Source organism: Quercus lobata, chromosome 8 (assembly GCF_001633185.2).
Source record: "Quercus lobata isolate SW786 chromosome 8, ValleyOak3.0 Primary Assembly, whole genome shotgun sequence".
NCBI classification, from domain to species: domain Eukaryota; kingdom Viridiplantae; phylum Streptophyta; class Magnoliopsida; order Fagales; family Fagaceae; genus Quercus; species Quercus lobata.
This window is the reverse complement of record NC_044911.1, coordinates 33,603,231-33,621,187: the sequence shown is the minus strand read 5'-3', so window position 1 is coordinate 33,621,187 and position 17,957 is coordinate 33,603,231. Positions and strand designations below refer to the sequence as shown.

Below are 17,957 nucleotides of genomic sequence, written 5' to 3'. Positions count from 1 at the left end.
TGAACTCCAGTTTTCTTATCTAACCATAAAAAACTTTACCACTTAAACTAATTGGAACCCATAACTTAATGGATGTTTAATTATGGTACCCTTGTGTCATTTCACTTTTTTAGCAAAATACTATTTGATTTTGTATTTGAGATCATTATTAATTTGGTTATTACATTTTTGTAGAAATCATGTTATTTTCATTTTGTAATTAATTTGATCCTATCATCAATTCATTAACGGAAATTAATTGTAAAATGATATATTAAAAATAATATGTACTAAATTGATTGCTATTAAGTGGTATTTTTTACTACTTTTCTATACGTTACTACAGAATTTGTATATAGGTGTGAGTGTGAGCACCAACACCTAAGATTTGCCAATCTGCAAAAATCTACACCAACCAACATTGAAGTGTTCAACTACCTATCAACGCAGACTAAACTCCTCTCTATCAACTACCATTCTTCTTTCACTTTCTTTCTCACCGCCCATTCTTCTCCACCCATGAAGACCATGTTCCTTGGAATCTATCCTCTTCTATTAATACTACGTAACGACTACTCTCAATTCAACAGGCCCTACTCTATTCTGTTTTCTCTTAAAGAATCATTAGTGAAAGAATTGTAACTCTTTGAGTTTGTCTTACATTTTCAACTCCTAAATGGCTGACTTGGATCACACTTCAGATGAGTCTTCCGTGGATTCTAGAGGTACCCGTTTGAAATTGGTGCTAATTTTTTCTTTAATTCTTTGACTGTTGATTTTCACCTTCAACCGCGGTGTGTGACTTGAATTAGTTTTCTGATGATGACTTTTTGTGGATTCAGTGGGTACACAAATGAAAATATAACACACCTAGATTATTCTTACTCATGGTTTTACAGTTTTCTATTTGCTGAGTTTTTTCTCTGTGAAAGTGTCTTTTACCTTCTAGGTCTTCCTAGCTTCCGACCCAGATCACCATTTCAAAGATATACCACTAAAAGAAATCTTCTTTTTGATTAAACATGAAAGAAACTCTCTCTGGGATTAATTACTAAAATAAGTGGATCTAGTTCTGAAGCTATATATTTAGAAATTAATGACTTTTCTCCCTTTGTTGCAGGGGAAAGTAATAGTCAAGATTCCAAGCTTGAATTCTCAGAAGATGAGGAAACCCTTATCACTAGGATGTTTAACCTGGTTGGTGAAAGGTGGGCATGCTTTTCTATCTTTTTTGTTTTTTTGCCACACTTTTTTCTTGGTAACTTTTTGAAGTTTCAACGAGCTTATGAGAAAAATAGTGCTAATCCTTAGGTGGACTCTAATTGCTGGGAGAATTCCTGGAAGAACAGCAGAGGAAATTGAGAAGTACTGGACTTCAAGATACTCGACAAGCGAATGAAAGGCCAAAATATGGGGGGTGTTTCTCCATTAGAGCAGGAAAATTTTGGGGGCTTTTAGTAAAGTTTGGTTGTGTGGAATATTTCAAATTCCTTTGCCTAAAAAGGGAAACCGTATTATGGGTTTTTTAACCCTTAACTGAATGGGGCATGTTGCTAAAGCAACTATATGTACAATGGGTTCTTATTGGTATGGTGATGAATGTGTGGAATTCCAATATAATTTTCTATCATTTGAACGTTATGAGCTAAAGGTGCATGTAAACCTGGTGAGTGAGATACATTTCAGTCCATGAGCTAGAAATTTTCTAGAGAAGTGATTCCATGATAGTTTCTTGCTTCCTAGAATGGGATATGGTAGTTGTTGGTGTTAAGTCCAATGTCACTACAGTAGTGCTCCTATAAGATAAAACATACTCGATCTGGCCAAAATTGGAATGTGTGACAGTGTGTACTCCTAATTGGTCAAAATTTATTACAATACCCTAAAGTAATCAAATAGTAAACTTAGCTTGTAATATAATCTTATGTTCACTGCACATTCTCTGACAAAAATTAGTTTGGATCTTGTACAGAGTCTACCTTACGACAGAGTAAAGCCCCTTGTCGGATTTATTGTTTCAATATATAGGTCATCTCAAAGGATTCAGGTTATCCAAACTGAAATATCTGCACCATGTTTTTTTTTTTTTTTTCTGAATATCTGCTCCATGTTTTGTTACCTCGCAGCAATTTCTGTAATATGAACAAATGAAAGGAAGATGATTTGATATCACCACTGGTCCACTGTCTAGCATGAAGAAAAGCACATGACATACTTATAAAGTTACTCACACACACACCACCACCACCCCCCCCAATTTACCCTCTTTTTTTTCAACAAATGAAATCTAATGCAAAAGCTGTAAATATTTGTTCACATACTCTTACACACTCTATAATTACATGCACAATTTACGCATTTTAAAATGTGAAAAATGTAATATTCACATTTAAATCGGAGGGGTGAGAATGGGAGGAAGACATGTTTGATGCAGTTAGATGAAGGGAAGGCTTGTTTAAACTTTGTTTTCGTCAAAAAAAAAAAAAAAAAGTACCAATATAATTGTTAATTTTTTGAAGCTCAACCTATATTTAATTAATATTTATAATAATCATGAAAAGGAAACACAGACGTTCAGACCAATTAAATAGCAAATTTCATACATTTTTTTATTATACAAGATATAAATTTTACTCTAACTTAATCTAAATGTATATGTGTGTGAAATTTTCTCCTGGAGATTTCAACCCTGGCCCTTACCCTCACACCTCACAATCACTTATACTTGTAGAGTGACCATCGCGCCAAGGGCGTGTGATGGTACAAATTTTATACTTTTAGAGCATCTTTAATAGAGTAGGTAAAGCCAAAATATAGAGAATGAAATCAGAAAAAAGAGGAAAAATGAGCTCCAACAGCTTCTTTAAAATTCAAAAAGTTTTTTGCTAGTGAACAGTCATTCTCCAAACATGATGTGCTATTGTTCATTAGCAAAAAAATAAAACATAATAAAAAATTAGCAAAGAAAGGAGCGAGGATGGGGATATGTGTGTTAAAAAAAAAGAATAAATAATAAATAATATTTAAATGATATAGAGAAATGATAGAGAATCTATTCAAAAATGTATTTGAAAAAGTAGGTAAATAAAAGATAAATGTCAATGTCTGTCCAAACAGTACAAAAATATGAAAAAAGTTACTAAAGATGCTCTTAAGTCAGTGACCACGAGGCACAAATTAACTTTCTCTTTTAGCTAGTCATAGGCAAAGACCGATAGTTTATGCAGTTAACTAACTACTAAGTTTGGAAACCTTTACCTTTCTCTAAAAAAAAAAAGAAAAAAAAAATAGAAACTTTAATGCAATGAAAAGCAATTGGAAAAAAAAAGCATGAAAAGTGGACTTGAAACAACTAGCGCTCATCCATGGAACCGCACATCAATCTTCATTCCGTAGGAGCCTTGCATGCATCCATCTTGCACAATACTGTCATGTCTAATACAAAATGACGAAAAGATAAAGAGTAATTATTGGAAGTAATTATTAGTCGTTTCCGGAATACATGACATAGTATTCTTTTCTTTTCAAATTCAAGGTGAATCTATTATGAATATGGGAAGAAATGTCATTGCATTCTGAGAACACCTTATAATTTATTAATTTTCACTCAAAATGTCATTGTATTCTAAGAACACCTTATAATTTTCACTTAAAAATACCTAAGTAAATTTTTAATTATAAGGGTGTAACTTAGATACATTACCTTATGTGTAATACATTAAAGAGGAGTTCTATGTCTATAATATTTTGGTAATATTTTCACAACAAATCGTTAAATTAATCTAAGGTGGTAAGTTGTTACTGATTGTACATTCCACCAACAAGGCACGGGAGAATGTCAATGTGGTTGGATCTAGACCCTACACGTGGAGTGACTATGAGCAAAGGAAGAGGAAGCGCTGGCTACAAAATCCCATCCTTGGCCCATGCCAAAGATGTGACTGCCTTGGAAAGGAAGTAAGATATACACCTGATATGGTACTCAAGTGCTCACAAAAAGGGAGATAGTGACTTTCTAAGGTCAGCAATGAGAACACCCCTTATTGGCTGAGTGCATGTTGGACCACTTCAGAGACACGTGTATTACTTATAGTACTCCTGATGTCCCTCTCATTGTCCAAGAGTTGTTCCCCAAGCAGTGGCAGAGTCACCTACCCATAAGCCACAATGCCATGTTGGCGCATTCTCTCTCCTCCAGTCACCAAATAGTACCCCAGTTGTGAAAAGGTCCAAAAACAAGAAAATGATGATTTGACATCTGTCTTTGTACTCAGCCATATTCCTTAGATTATAAGAGGAATATGCAGTTGGACTTTTAGAAAAAGAACATAAGTAGATCTTTCTTTTAGAAGAAAGTAGAAAGTTGATAAGATAGGAAGATAGAAAATAAAGTCTCTCTTTTAAGGAAGAAAACCCTTATTGTACAAGAGTTACCTCTTGTACATGGTTTTTCATCCTTTCCTTAGGGTTTTCCACATATATCTTGTATCCATTTTACATTCTTGCAATCTCTTTCTTCTTTTCTAACATTTGTGATGTCAAAACTTGTACCTTTGTCACTCATAAGCTTTTTCATGTAGATGTACTGTTAGATAATTTATTTTATCTCCCATATAAGCTTAAATCTAACTTGCACATACACTGGTTATAATTTGTAATGTTATTAATTCCATTCCGTTCCGTTCTGACCGGATTGGCCGGAATTTCTTGTGCCGGTATGCAATCCAAAATGGTACTACCACCCATTCCACCTCAGGTCAAATTCCGGCCTGTTTCGGGGTGTTTTGGCCGTTCCGGTCAATTCCGGCCAATTTCGGGAGGAATGGGAATTTCGGCCGGTATTGGTTTTGCCTTTAAAAAAAAAAAAAAAAAAAAAAAAAAAAAAAAAAAAACTATCCTGCAACTATGTTGTTTTACATCTCAAATCAGATGTTCACATATCCATTCAAACATGTAAAGCTTCTATTTTGACAAGATCAAAGGTTTAAATTCATAAGAAAATAATCACAACCCAAAAAGAAATTAAGAAGAGAGAAGGAAATTAACAACAATGGTAGTGTCCAACCTTCATCTACATGCTCTATCTTTTCTTTTCCCTTTTCATTTTTGGCTTTATTTTCTTTCTGCACTACATTCTTTCGCTTGCTTGTCTTCATGTTTCGTTAAACCTTCAGAGTGCTAAGAGTTTGAGACTTTTTTCTTTGTTAAGCTAAATGCTAAAAAACTGAGACTCGTTATTTCTGAACAATATGGCTTGGTAAAATTTTGAATGGCTCCTACTTCCAAGATATAATTGTCTTTAGTGAATTTGAAAATTATTATTTTATTTAATTTTTGAAGGGTGTGATGGATTGATGGGTTATTACTTATTAGTATCTACTTGCCTATTGAAGTACATTGGATATAGAGTGTAGGCATGGAGTTTTCTTTACCACACAATGTGAGGGAATTAATTTATTATAATAATAAGTATGAACAAAACAAAAAAAAATTATACTGCATATATATTTTTAATTTTTTTTTTAAAAAAACCCGAAATTGGCCAATACGCTGGAATTTGCCGGTACTGAAATATTCCGCTCCATTGGACAAACCAAAATGGGGTCTGAAACGGAATTAATAACATTGATAATTCGAACTCATCACTTAAATTACTTTTTTTTACCTACCAATAACAGTCAGTAACAATTTACCACTTATGATTTATTGTGAAAGTGTTGCAAAAATATTGTGGACATAACATTTTTCATACATTAAATTACCCAATTGAATTCAAACATTTGATTATTTTGAATTTAATTATTTTTGGAAAAAAAAAAAAACTATTCTTATCTTATTGGTCAATGTAACCAACTGTTTGAATTTAATTGAAAAAACTAATGTAATTGGTAATGTATCTAAGTTTTACCCTTAATATATAATATGTTAGAATACTAAAAAGATTAAGCTTAGGTTGTGGTCTTTCTATTGTTGTTATCTTGAAGAGAAACCAAGTAAGTGTGTAATGTGGTTTCTGGATTTTAGAGTTATTCTAATCTCTTCTTCACGTTTTGGGTTTCTTTGTATCTTTTAAGGAAAAAGTTTAGCTACAAAATTGGTTGTAACTTTAGGCTACAACCTTACTCAATATCTTTTTATTGGAGGTAAATTTTGATAAATTCGTAATTGAATTACATCTTCATCTTATATCCTTTATTCTTGAAAAATTTCTAAAAAATTAAAGATCAGTAGATATCTCATCAATAAATTGTTAAATTACAAGTTTTTATACTTTCAAATTATACATAAAATATAAACTTAGGTTGCTACAACCAATTTTGTAGCTAATTTTATCCAAAATTATATTTGCTGTGTAACAAAGTATCATTGATCAAATAGGTTCTAATTAACTTAATCGATAAAGTTCATGATGGTAGAATAAGAGATTTAAAGTTTAATTTTTGCCTACACCAAAATCCGATTGGTGTCTTGGTCTGATAATAAAGAATACAATCATTAAAAGTAGATGTCATAAGCTGAAACTTTATAATAATAAAAAAAAGTTTCAATGAGCAAGGAAGTAGCTTTTAAGGAGGAATGTTGCTCAATAATGAGGAAAGCTAATACCCAGTGGGTGATATTGATCTTCTCGTTATTCAATGGGTCCTGAAGTGATTCAAGCATAATTAAAAAATTGATAAAATTTAGTTACAAAATTGGTTGTAGTATAAGGCTGCAACCTTACCTAATAAAATAAATATTATTACATATTTTGAAAATATAACCGTTAAATTGTATGTTTTTTGCGTTCTTAATACACACGTCAAATTTTGTATCAATTGGATATTTTTTACTATATAATCTATAAATTTATATTTTATACATAATTTGAAAGTACAAAAACTAGTAATTTAAGCAATTTATTGATGAGATAGCTGTTGATCTTAATTTTATAGAAATTTTGCAAGTGTGGAAGATATAAGATGAAGATATAATCCAATGATAGATTTGTCAAAATTTACATCCAATAAAAAGATATTGAGTAATTTTGTAACTAAATTTTATCTTATAATTTTACTCCAAGAGTTCTTTACTTAAATATGACATCAAACATGGGTCCAATGGTCTCATTTTCTTTTTTATGGGCTTGGCTTTTATCCCAACTGTGGGCCTTCGTTGGCTGTTGCTAATTTTGGTGGGCCCAAGTTGACCAATTTCATCAAGAGGTCTTGAGATTCTGTTGCCCAAATGAATGGGCCTTGGTGTCCATAATATAGGGCTTATTTAGGCTTTCCTCATGTGCGGGTTTAGCCCAAACACATTAACTGTGTCGGCTGACTTTGTGGGGTTTAATTTAACCAAAAAAACCCAATATGCTGATTTCGCCAAATGTATGGGCCGCATTATTGGCTTTTAGGGCTGAAGTTGCTAGTGTATGATGCTTATGGGCTTGAGCTATCAATGCAAAACATTCATTAGGTTTGGGCTCATAACTTGGGACCAAAATTAACCAATTTTTATGGGCTGACTTTTGTCGAGTTATGTAAAGTAATAAATTTTTTGGATTCTATCTATTTTTTGAGATAGTATTTTCATAGGCCCAAAGATGTGCCTAAAGTGTCCTCAACACCAGCAATAAAAAGAATCCATACCAACAACCCATAACGTTTACAACTCTTATCAATTTGAATAGACCCCAAGTACCAGATCCAACAGCCCATTCCATCAAAACCCTATAATACAAACAATCTCATCACCCCCAAAATCTCAAACTTCGTGATCTACCCTATCAAAGTCAAACGCCGCCCACATCCCCTAAGAGAAAAATGAAAAATTAAAAGAACTTGCATTTGATTACACAAAATTATAAACTATCAAATGCATATTATATAACAAAAATTAAATGAGATTAGAGCCCAATGAGTAAAATCTAAATTTTGTACCCACACCCCCATTCCAAAGGACAAAAATATCTTTATACAGTTGCACCTCTTGTCTTCGGGCCAATTTGGAAATTTCATAGGTGTATCTGAAAAATGCAACAGATAAAGACATGACGAGGATGAGAGTGAAAATTGAAATTTGTTTTTTAAAAATTGAAATTTGACAAGCAACTTCAATCTAAGAGAATACAATACAATAATTAAATTTGAAAGCTAAAATCATTTTAGCGGGTGCATAATTAAGTGATTCATTTTATTCCTTACATAACATATTTGAAATTTTAATATGTATTACATTTGAATTTTGAATCCATATGACTCATGTTATCTCTGAAACGTGAATTGGTATCTTGTGCTCTGGACTAAGGTTATCAGGATCGAGGTCCTACACGGGTTCAGTGACATGGTTCGTAGAATATTGGATTGCAGGATCGACACGAGGATCGTAAGATCCTACCTTTCAATTAAAAAAAATACTAAAAAATACCCATAATTATAATTCATAACATATATTAAATAAACATTGGAAAAGGTAATTTTGATACAAATTTGTGGTATTACTAATAAAAATTAAAGTACCAAATTACAAACACATAAACAAATTTCAAAGGAGTAGGTGTAGATGTATTAGGGAAAGTGACAGTGCCACTACCACTAATGTCACCTAAAGACATTATCACTACCTCACTGGAAACACAATTTTTCTCATAAGATTAGTTTAGAAAATTAAGCCATCACAATTCACAACAAATAGCTATGAGGAATTAAGTCACACACTAGCCAGGAACACATTATATCAATTATAATTTTATTGATCACAATAAAAAGTATGCAATTGATACCCAATACATCTCATGAGTAAGCAATTGATAGTGGAATTAAAAAAAAAAAAAAAAAACTCATTGTTTTTGTTGATGGTCTCTTTCATAGTGGTTGCATTGTCGGATTCTCAGCTTTTTGCACTTGCTATCAACTCTCTAGTACTCTAGTCTCCTCTTTTCTCTTCTGTCTTTTGTGATTTTGTTTATTAGGTTACATTGTTAAGGTGACTACTTATTACATATGTGAGCCTTAAGGTTTTATTTTTTTGCTTTTTATATATGTTTTTAATTTTTTTTATAATCAATTTGGGCCATGACCACTGGGCTAAGCTATTTATTACACATTTTTATCAATTTAGGGCATTTGGGCTTCATTTGGAGGACTAAAAAAAGAAAAGAATTTTGAATTTTCCTTAATGCCACTAGATCTTTAGTATCACTATAGGATTGAGATCCTATAAGATTTGGATCAAGATCCCACACAGATTTGACCTTAGTAGAGATCCAGGATGGTCTTGAGATGTAGGATCTTAGGATCCTAAAATTTGGATTGGAATACTGATAACCATGATATGGACATACGGAGCATGCCTTTTTTGGGCATGAAGAGCTCCATGCCTGTAAGAGGTGTGTTACATATGTTTCGTGCCTACAAGAGGTGCGCTCTATGCGTCAAGTGCATAAGATAATTTTCCCTTAAACATGTTATAGGAAATACATTCTCTTCCTTGATTGTATTAATTTTTTCAATTTTAACTTTGGATGATCATAGTCATACCATTGAAGAATGGAGTCAATTAGGAACGGACCCAGTAGGGGGCTAGACCCCCTAATCGGGAAAAAAAAAAAAATTAGGTATATATAATACTCAAAGCCCAGCCCATCCTTCCTAGTCCCCCCAGCCCAAGCCTGACTAGCACCCCTAGTCAGAATTACCCAGACCAAGAGCCCAACCCCCAAACAAAATTTAAAAACCCATTATCCCTTAATCCTACAAACTAATTCAGAAAAAAAAAAAAAAAAAAAAAAAAAAAAAAAAAAAAAAAAAAAAAGAAAGAAAGAGAGAAAGTCGAGAGAGAGACAGAGAGACAGAGAGTAGAGATAGATATGAGAGAGCACAGCATAGGCTGTCAGCCACACATAACTCCGCCACAGCTCTTTAGCAGTCCAACGCCTCCGACAGCTTGATCTGCCCAACCCACAGCCGTCTCTAGCGATTGCAGCCTCCACCTCCATTCCAAAATTTTGATATGCCCTTTCAAGTATTTTTTTTTTCTCTCCTTAAACTTCAAAACCTAACATAACATTGACATAATTTTTCTATCCACACTCCATAGACCATATCTTATAATGTTTGTGAATCTGTGATTTGTGTTGTTGTTGTTGTTGTTGTGTGTGTGTGTGTGTTTTGAGGATGATTATGAATTGAACTTGAATATGTGATTGTGTTTGGGACTTGGGAGTCTCTATTTGTCTCAAAGTTTTTTTTAGTTATTTTTTTAGCTGATAAGTGGAAGTGTCTGAATTGAGAAAGTAAGATGTAAGTTGGATTTATATATAGTTATAATAAAACTATATATAAATTGTGGGGGCCTGTCAATCAACAGACCCATTAAGGTCAGGATCGTTGGGCCTGTGGCCCATCCGAGGATGCATATCCGTCCGAGGAGGCCATATCAGGTCACAGGGCTATTGCCGAAGGGGGGTGGTAATCAATATCACGAAAGTAGAGTTCTGTATCCGTTCGAGTACGCTATACTCCTCGGCAATATGCGTCCGAGGACGATCAGGACGCGGTCTCGTTGCAACCGGACCTCAGAATTATGTCACCACTAAAGATAGGATAACAGATCAAGGGTAAAAGAGATAAGGCAAACAAATATCTATAACTACAGCTGCCTCCGCATTAATTACCTCTCAACCAACTCTTTGGCCGCATTAATATGGAGGTGATACCTGAATAGTAAGGAGGCAGCCTTACAGTTGCCCATAGGAAGTTCTAGGAGGTGCCAGATGGGACAGAAAGAAATCCTCCGAACCCAACCTACACGTGTGCAGTGAGGATGGAACACAAAGGGTGGTATATAAACTGAAAGAAGAACATGCAAAAAGGGGGATTGGGGAAAAAAAGAAAAGAAAGAAAGACACAGACAAAAGAAGAAGAACAAAAATAGAGAAAAAGAACTGTATCGATTACCAAAGAAAACGATCGTTGTGTCAACTCTAGGCCTTCAATATACGTGAGGGTGAACCTTTTTATTATACAAAAGTTAACTTAGTTCTTTACACCCACGCTCTACAAATCATATTGTTTGGGCCTATTTACGTGCGAACCCAGTATCGTGTTGGGTCGTTACAAATCGTGTCCTTACAATTGGCGCCGTTTGTAGGGAGAGCTTGTGTTAGCTTAAAGGACTTCCGGTGCAACGTTTCTGATGGAGGAAGTGGGTCCGCATCACCCCGCGACGGGACCGCATCAGGAGGATGTCAACCTGCACCAGACAGAGTCAAGAGGCTCTCAGCATGGTAGTCCTCAAAGGAGTCCCGAACGGAGAGAAGGCCATGAGTGGAGTGTACGTACAACTCATACTATCAGGAGCCACTCTCGGGGGAAGAGTCATGTCTCCCACGCGAAGCATGATGGGAATCTGCAACGTGAGATTGCAGATTTGAAGAGAGAGTTGTGCCATGCACGGCGGGAACGTTCCCCACCTTGCTCCGAACCATCATCTGAGGAGTCGGATGGAAATAGTTATAGGCGGAGATCGAGAACTCTGCCAAGCGAGACTTTCTCCTATGAGGAGGAGCACCGCTATCGATGTAAGCGTAGAAGTCCAACTAGCAGGGGCTTGGGAAACGATGCCATGAACAAAGTCTTGAGTCAAATTTCCAAGTCGCCCTTTACGAGAAACATAGACGATGCGATTCATCCTCGGTGGTTCCATCAGCCTACGTTCTCTCTGTATGATGGTCATTCAGATCTGGTGGAGCATATAAGCTATTACAGCCAGAAGATGGCTATTTACTCCAGGAACGAGGCTTTGATGTGCAAAGTTTTTCCATCGAGCTTGGGCCCAACGGCGATGAGGTGGTTCAACGGCATAAGGGCCAATTCTGTTGGGTCTTTCAAAACACTGACTTGGGCTTTTGGTGCTCGTTTTATTACATGTAGCAGGACTCCTCGGCCTTTGGAATCTTTGCTGACTCAATCTATGCGAGAGGGCGAGACTCTTAAGAATTACTCGGATATGTATTGGGAAATGTTTAACGAAATAGAGGGAAAGAACGATCCTATGGCTATAACCACTTTCAAAGCTGGTCTCCCAGCTGATCACGATTTGAGGAAATCCTTGACGGGTAAACCTGTCACTAGTGTGCGCCAACTGATGGACATAATAGATAAGTACAGAAGGGTAGAGGAAGATCAATTTCAGGAAAAAGGAAAAGCCAAGATGATCCCTCAGGAGAGGAGGGATTTTAGGTTGGACCGTTATAATAACAGCCGACCATTGAGGGATTTTGTTGGGCAGTCGGGCTCGGTGGACGCCCAGGTTGTTAATGCAGTATTTCGGGAGCCCGTGCAGCAGGTTTTGGAGAAAATAAAGAACGAGCCATTCTTCAAATGGCCGAACAAGATGGCAGGAGAGCCTAGAAAATGCAACCCGAGTTTGTACTGCCATTATCATCAGGATCAAGGGCACACAACGGATAACTGCAGGAATTTATGGGACCACTTGGAACAGTTGGTCCGTGAAGGGAAATTAAAACAACTCTTGCATCACTCCAGTGGAAGGGCGAGTCAAGCAGGTTCCGAGGTGCGTGGGGACGCTTCATCAAGGCTCCCCCTGGGTACAATTAACGTTATCTTTACGGCCCCGGGAAGGACTGGATCTTGCCCCTCCAGAGTATTGTTGGTGTCTTGATCCCCGGTCGAGGATCATTCCCAGGCATTGAAGAGGGCCAAGGTGCGTGTTCCCCTGATTCTAGGCCTTTCGGATGAGAATATGGTTGGGACCATACAGCCCCATGAGGATGCTTTGGTGGTAACGTTGAGAATTGGCGGTTATGATGTTAGAAGGGTGATGGTTGATCAGGATAGCGCTGTGGATGTAATGTATCTAGACTTGTACAAGGGGCTAGGTTTGAAGTCGGAGAACTTAACAACCTACAACTCTCCTTTGGTAAGTTTTGAGGGAAGGCTGGTCACTCCTAAAGGACTGATTAGACTGCCGGTGTAAATAGGTACGGATGTGGTGGAGGTGGATTTTATCATTGTGGATGTTTTTTCTCCGTACACGGCTATTATGGGCAGACCTTGGCTTCACACCCTTAAAGCGGTCTCGTCTACTCTGCATCAGAAGGTGAAGTACCCATCCGGAGACCAAGTGTTGGAAATAGTAGGGAATCAGGCGGCTACTTGGCAATGCCTAGTTGCGGCTATACAGCATTGGCCAGAAGCAGAAACCTCGACTACGGCCGACAATGAGCCATAGCAATTAAAGTCCCCATTACAAGGCTTGGATGTGCCAGCCAATGGGGTAGAATGTGAAGATCTGGAGAGGGTGATTGTTGCTGATGATCTGGAAAAATTCTTCCAAGTTGGGGCTAAATTGCCTTTGCAAGAGAAAGTGAGTTTGCTGGAATTCCTCCGAACCAATGTGGATGTTTTTGCATGGGACTCGTACGAAGCCCTAGGGGTGGGCTCAAATTTCATTTGTCATCGACTCAACGTGAACCCCGCTGTTATGCCCAGGAGGCAACCTCCTCAGCGACCATCGAAGGAACACACCGAGGTGGTGAGAAGTGAAGTTGCTAAGCTCAAATAGGCTGGGGTTATCAAGGAAGTTTTTTACCCTCAGTGGTTGGTCAATACGGTGGTAGTAAAAAAGAAGACTGGAAAATGGCGGGTGTGCGTGGACTTCACGGATCTTAATAAGGCCTGCCCCAAGGATCCATTTCCTATGCAGAAGATCGACTAATTGGTGGATGCGACCGTAGGTCACCCTAGGGTGAGTTTCTTGGATGCCTTCCAAGGATATCACCAAATACCGCTGGCCACCGACGATCAGGAAAAGACTGCTTTTGTGACCTCGATTAGGAACTACCATTACAAGGTGATGCCCTTCGGTTTGAAAAACGCTGGATCTACCTACCAACGTATGATGACGAAAATGTTTGAACCACAACTGGGTAGAAGTATCTGAAGTTTATATCGATGATATGGTTGTGAAAAGTAAAGTAGTGTCCGAACATGTGGAGGACCTCACTAGTATCTTCCGGATACTGAGAAAACATAAGTTGCTCTTGAATGCTTCGAAGTGCTCCTTTGGTGTAGGTTCCGGGAAGTTCTTAGGGTACATGGTGACTTATAGAGGAATTGAGGTGAACCCAGACCAGATTAGGGCCATTAACGATTTGCAAGCACCTCGAAATCCAAAAGAAGTGCAGAAACTGACTAGGATGACTGCTGCGATGAATCAGTTCATTTCCAGGTTGGCTGAGAGGTGTCGTCCTTTTTTCCGCCTATTACATAAGTGGCAAGGATTTGAATGGACCGCGGAGTGTGCTGAAATATTCCAGCAATTGAAAGAATACCTGTCCAGGCCACCTATCATGTCTAGTTCTGAGGAGGATGAGGTGTTGTTTGCTTATTTGGCGGTAGCCCCTCATACAGTTAGTTTCGTCTTGATACGAGAAGACAATGGCGTCTAAAGGCCAGTTTATTACGTGAGTAAATCCCTCCATGAGGCCGAGGTGAGATATTTGTCATTAGAAAAGGCCATAATGGCGGTGGTCCATGCAACACGCAAACTTCCGCACTATTTTCAGGCCCATAACGTGGTTATCTTGACCCAACTACCACTTAAGTCCATACTCAGAAGTGCTGACTACACCGGAAGAATTGCCAAGTGGGGCACGATTCTGGGTGCTTTTAATATCAAATACATGCCTCGTACCTCTGTGAAAGGTCAAGTCCTTGCCGATTTGGTGGCTGAGTTCGCCGAGTGCTCGAAAAGAAGTTAGTATGAATCAAGGTCACATGGATGAAAAATTGGTTGGCCTAATATCCGCACAAGGCGAGTCCTTTTGGAGGGTGTACGTGGACGAGGCCGCAAACCAATGGGGAGCAGGATTGGGATTGGTGTTGATATCCCTCGAGGAGGTCATCATCGAGAAGTCGTTAAGATTAGAGTTCTCGGCTACTAACAATGAATCAGAATACGAAACTTTGATAATGGGAATGATTATGGTCCATAAAATGGGTGGAAAGGCAGTGAAGTTATTCTCAGACTCAAGATTAGTTGTCGGCCAGGTGAGAGGAAAGTTGGAGGCCCGTGACCCAAGGATGCAAAGGTATTTGGACCGAGTTAGGCGTATGCAAACGAAATTTGAGTCTTTCGACTTATTGCATATTCCTTGAGGTGAAAATACACACGCTGATTCCTTGGCGACCCTTGCCACCTCCTCAGTACGAAATCTTCCTTAGGTGATTATCGTTGAAAACTTGTGTACCCCCATCTCACTAGAAAAGGAGGTTTGCCAAATCAATCAAACTAGTCTGTCGCCAAGCTAGATGGATCCCATATTAAAATTTCTTAAAAGTGACATATTGCCCGAAGATAAGGTGGAAGCTGAGAAAATACGAAGGAGAGTTCCTCAGTACTGGTTGTCTGAGGATAAAAAGTTATACAAACAGTCCTTCTCTGGGCCATATCTGCTTTGTGTGCTTCCTGAGACAGCAGAGTCAATCCTGGAAGAATTGCATGAGGGCATTTGTGGAAGCCATACAGGAGGAAGATCTCTATCATGTCGAGCCCTCACACAAGGATATTGGTGGCTAAATATGCGGAAGGAAGCGCAGGAGTACGTTAAGAAATGCGATCAGTGTCAGAGATATGCTCCAAATATCCACCAACCGGGAGGAGTTCTTAACCCTCTCTCTAGCTCTTGGCCTTTTGCCCAATGGGGGCTGGATATTGTCGGCCCTTTTTCTAAAGCCATAGGAAACAAGAAGTACCTGTTGGTCGGCACAGACTACTTCACTAAATAGGTTGAAGCTGAGCTCTTGGCGAACATCAGGGACGTAGATGTGAAGAAGTTTGTTTGGAGGAACATTGTTACGCGATTCGGAATTCCCCGCACTCTTGTTTCAGATAATGGACTCCAATTCGATAGCAATGCCTTTAGGGAATATTGTTCAGAACTGGGTATAAGAAACAGATATTCCACTCCGGCTTATCCACAAGGCAATGGGCCGGCTAAAGCCGTTAACAAAGTAATAGTCAATGGGCTTAAGAAGAATCTGGACGACGCGAAAGGAAAGTGGGTGGAAGAATTGCCACATGTGCTTTAGACGTATCGGACAACTCCCCGACGTTCAACGGGGGAAACTCCCTTTTCCATGACCTATGGGGCTAAGGCCGTCATTCCCCTGGAAATTGGATTCCCAACGTTAAGGACCAGTAATGATGTGATGTTGGAGAAAAGTTTGGACCTGATTGAAGAACGAAAGGAAAGCGCGATGGTTCAACTGGCTTACTACCAACATAAACTCAAGCAGGGCTATGATAGCAATGTGAGGATGAGGCCGTTAGTCATAGGAGATCTGGTGCTGAGGAAAGTCCTGGGGGCCACTAAGAATCCAAATTGGGGAAAACTGGGACCTAATTGGGAGGGACCATATCAGATCACTTCTGTAGTAGGAATAGGAGCCTACTATCTGGAAGACCTAGATGAAAAAGCTATACTCCATCCTTGGAATGTAAATAATCTCAAGAGGTATTATTATTAATAAAAGTGTTTCAATTCAAATATTTCTTTTGATTTATGTCAACCATACATCCTGTACTCCTGCATCCTGTGATGTATATTGAAATGTTAAACAGAAACTAAGTTATGTCAGGTCCTCAGACCACAAACTTGGTGGAAATTAACGTCCTGTGATGTATATTGAAATGTTAAACAGAAACTAAGTTATGTCAGGTCCTCGGACCACAAGCTTGGTGGAAATTAATGTCTTGTGATGTATATTGAAATGTTAAATAGAAACTAAGTTATGTCAGGTCCTCGGACCACAAACTTGGTGGAAATTAACGTCCTGTAATGTATATTGAAATGTTAAACAGAAACTAAGTTATGTCGGTCCTCAGACCACAAAATTTGTGGAAATTAACGTCCTGTGATGTATATTGAAATGTTAAACAGAAACTAAGTTATGTCAAGTCCTCAGACCACAAACTTGGTGGAAATTAACGTCCTGTGATGTATATTGAAATGTTAAACAGAAACTAAGTTATGTCAGGTCCTCGGACCACAAACTTGGTGGAAATTAACGTCCTGTGATGTGTATTGGAGGGTTGAATGGTAACTGAGTTGTAATAAATCTTCCAATCACAAACTCAACGTGAAATAATGCCTTGTAACACTCATTGGGGAATCAAAGAGAGATCGTTGGATGTAAGTTGGCGTACAATCGAGGTACTGAAGGCATGATTTTATTTAGTTTATGAACTTTCGTAAAGAATTGCAATTGATTAGAAAGAATACGTGCATATCTAAAATGTCTCCCTAATATCCTGTTGTATTAATGCTTATTGCCTATTGCTAGTTATCGATTGACGATATGTATGAGTAAGATTTCCCCATTCAAGCAAAAGGTAGTTGAAATGAACCTATCTAAATTACAATAACACAGTGAACGAGCGCAAAAATAACATGAAGTAGTAAAAGTGATAAGAAAATAAGCGAGGAAGTCCCCTACTAAATGTCTAGTTATGCTACAAAACAAGTTCTATCTTTTCAATTTCTATTGAGTCTTTGGGTTTTGACTGGCGGGTATGTTTGCCTCCGAAGTCGTGGTTCCCTCTGTGGTTTTGGTAACGCCCCCAGCTGGTAGAACTGTGGAGTCCAAATCCCGTTGAAAACCTTAGGAGGTCGTCTCTGCCTTCGGTGCGGTGGCGGTCTTATCTAGGGAAGCTCCTAGAGGGGCAAGTCCCTCTTTAGCTAATTCCAGCTAGCTACGGGGAGGAAAACTGTGAGGCGAAACCTCCTCGATTGAGGTTAATAACTAAAGAGGAAGTATCAGCCTGATGGGGTAGAAGAACTGAGGGGCGGATCGCCTCGGGATAGAATACATTCTCTGGCTTACGTAACTCAAATGAGGCTTGAATCCCAACACGGTTAAGAGCCTCGCTCCAAGTTCTTGCGCATTAGATACGGCATACCTCCGGAACCT

General features: G+C 38.1%; 1 protein-coding gene across 1 annotated transcript; it reads left to right on the top strand.

The window, feature by feature from the left end:
* Window positions 1–505: 505 nt before the first annotated feature.
* LOC115957333 (transcription factor CPC-like) lies at window positions 506–1,629 on the top strand. The gene is made up of 3 exons (XM_031075553.1): window positions 506–704; window positions 1,100–1,187; window positions 1,291–1,629. The coding sequence occupies exons 1-3, from the start codon at window positions 656–658 to the stop codon at window positions 1,376–1,378; spliced, it is 225 nt and encodes a 74-aa protein (XP_030931413.1). The 5' UTR covers window positions 506–655; the 3' UTR covers window positions 1,379–1,629.
* The last annotated feature ends 16,328 nt before the right edge of the window (window positions 1,630–17,957 follow it).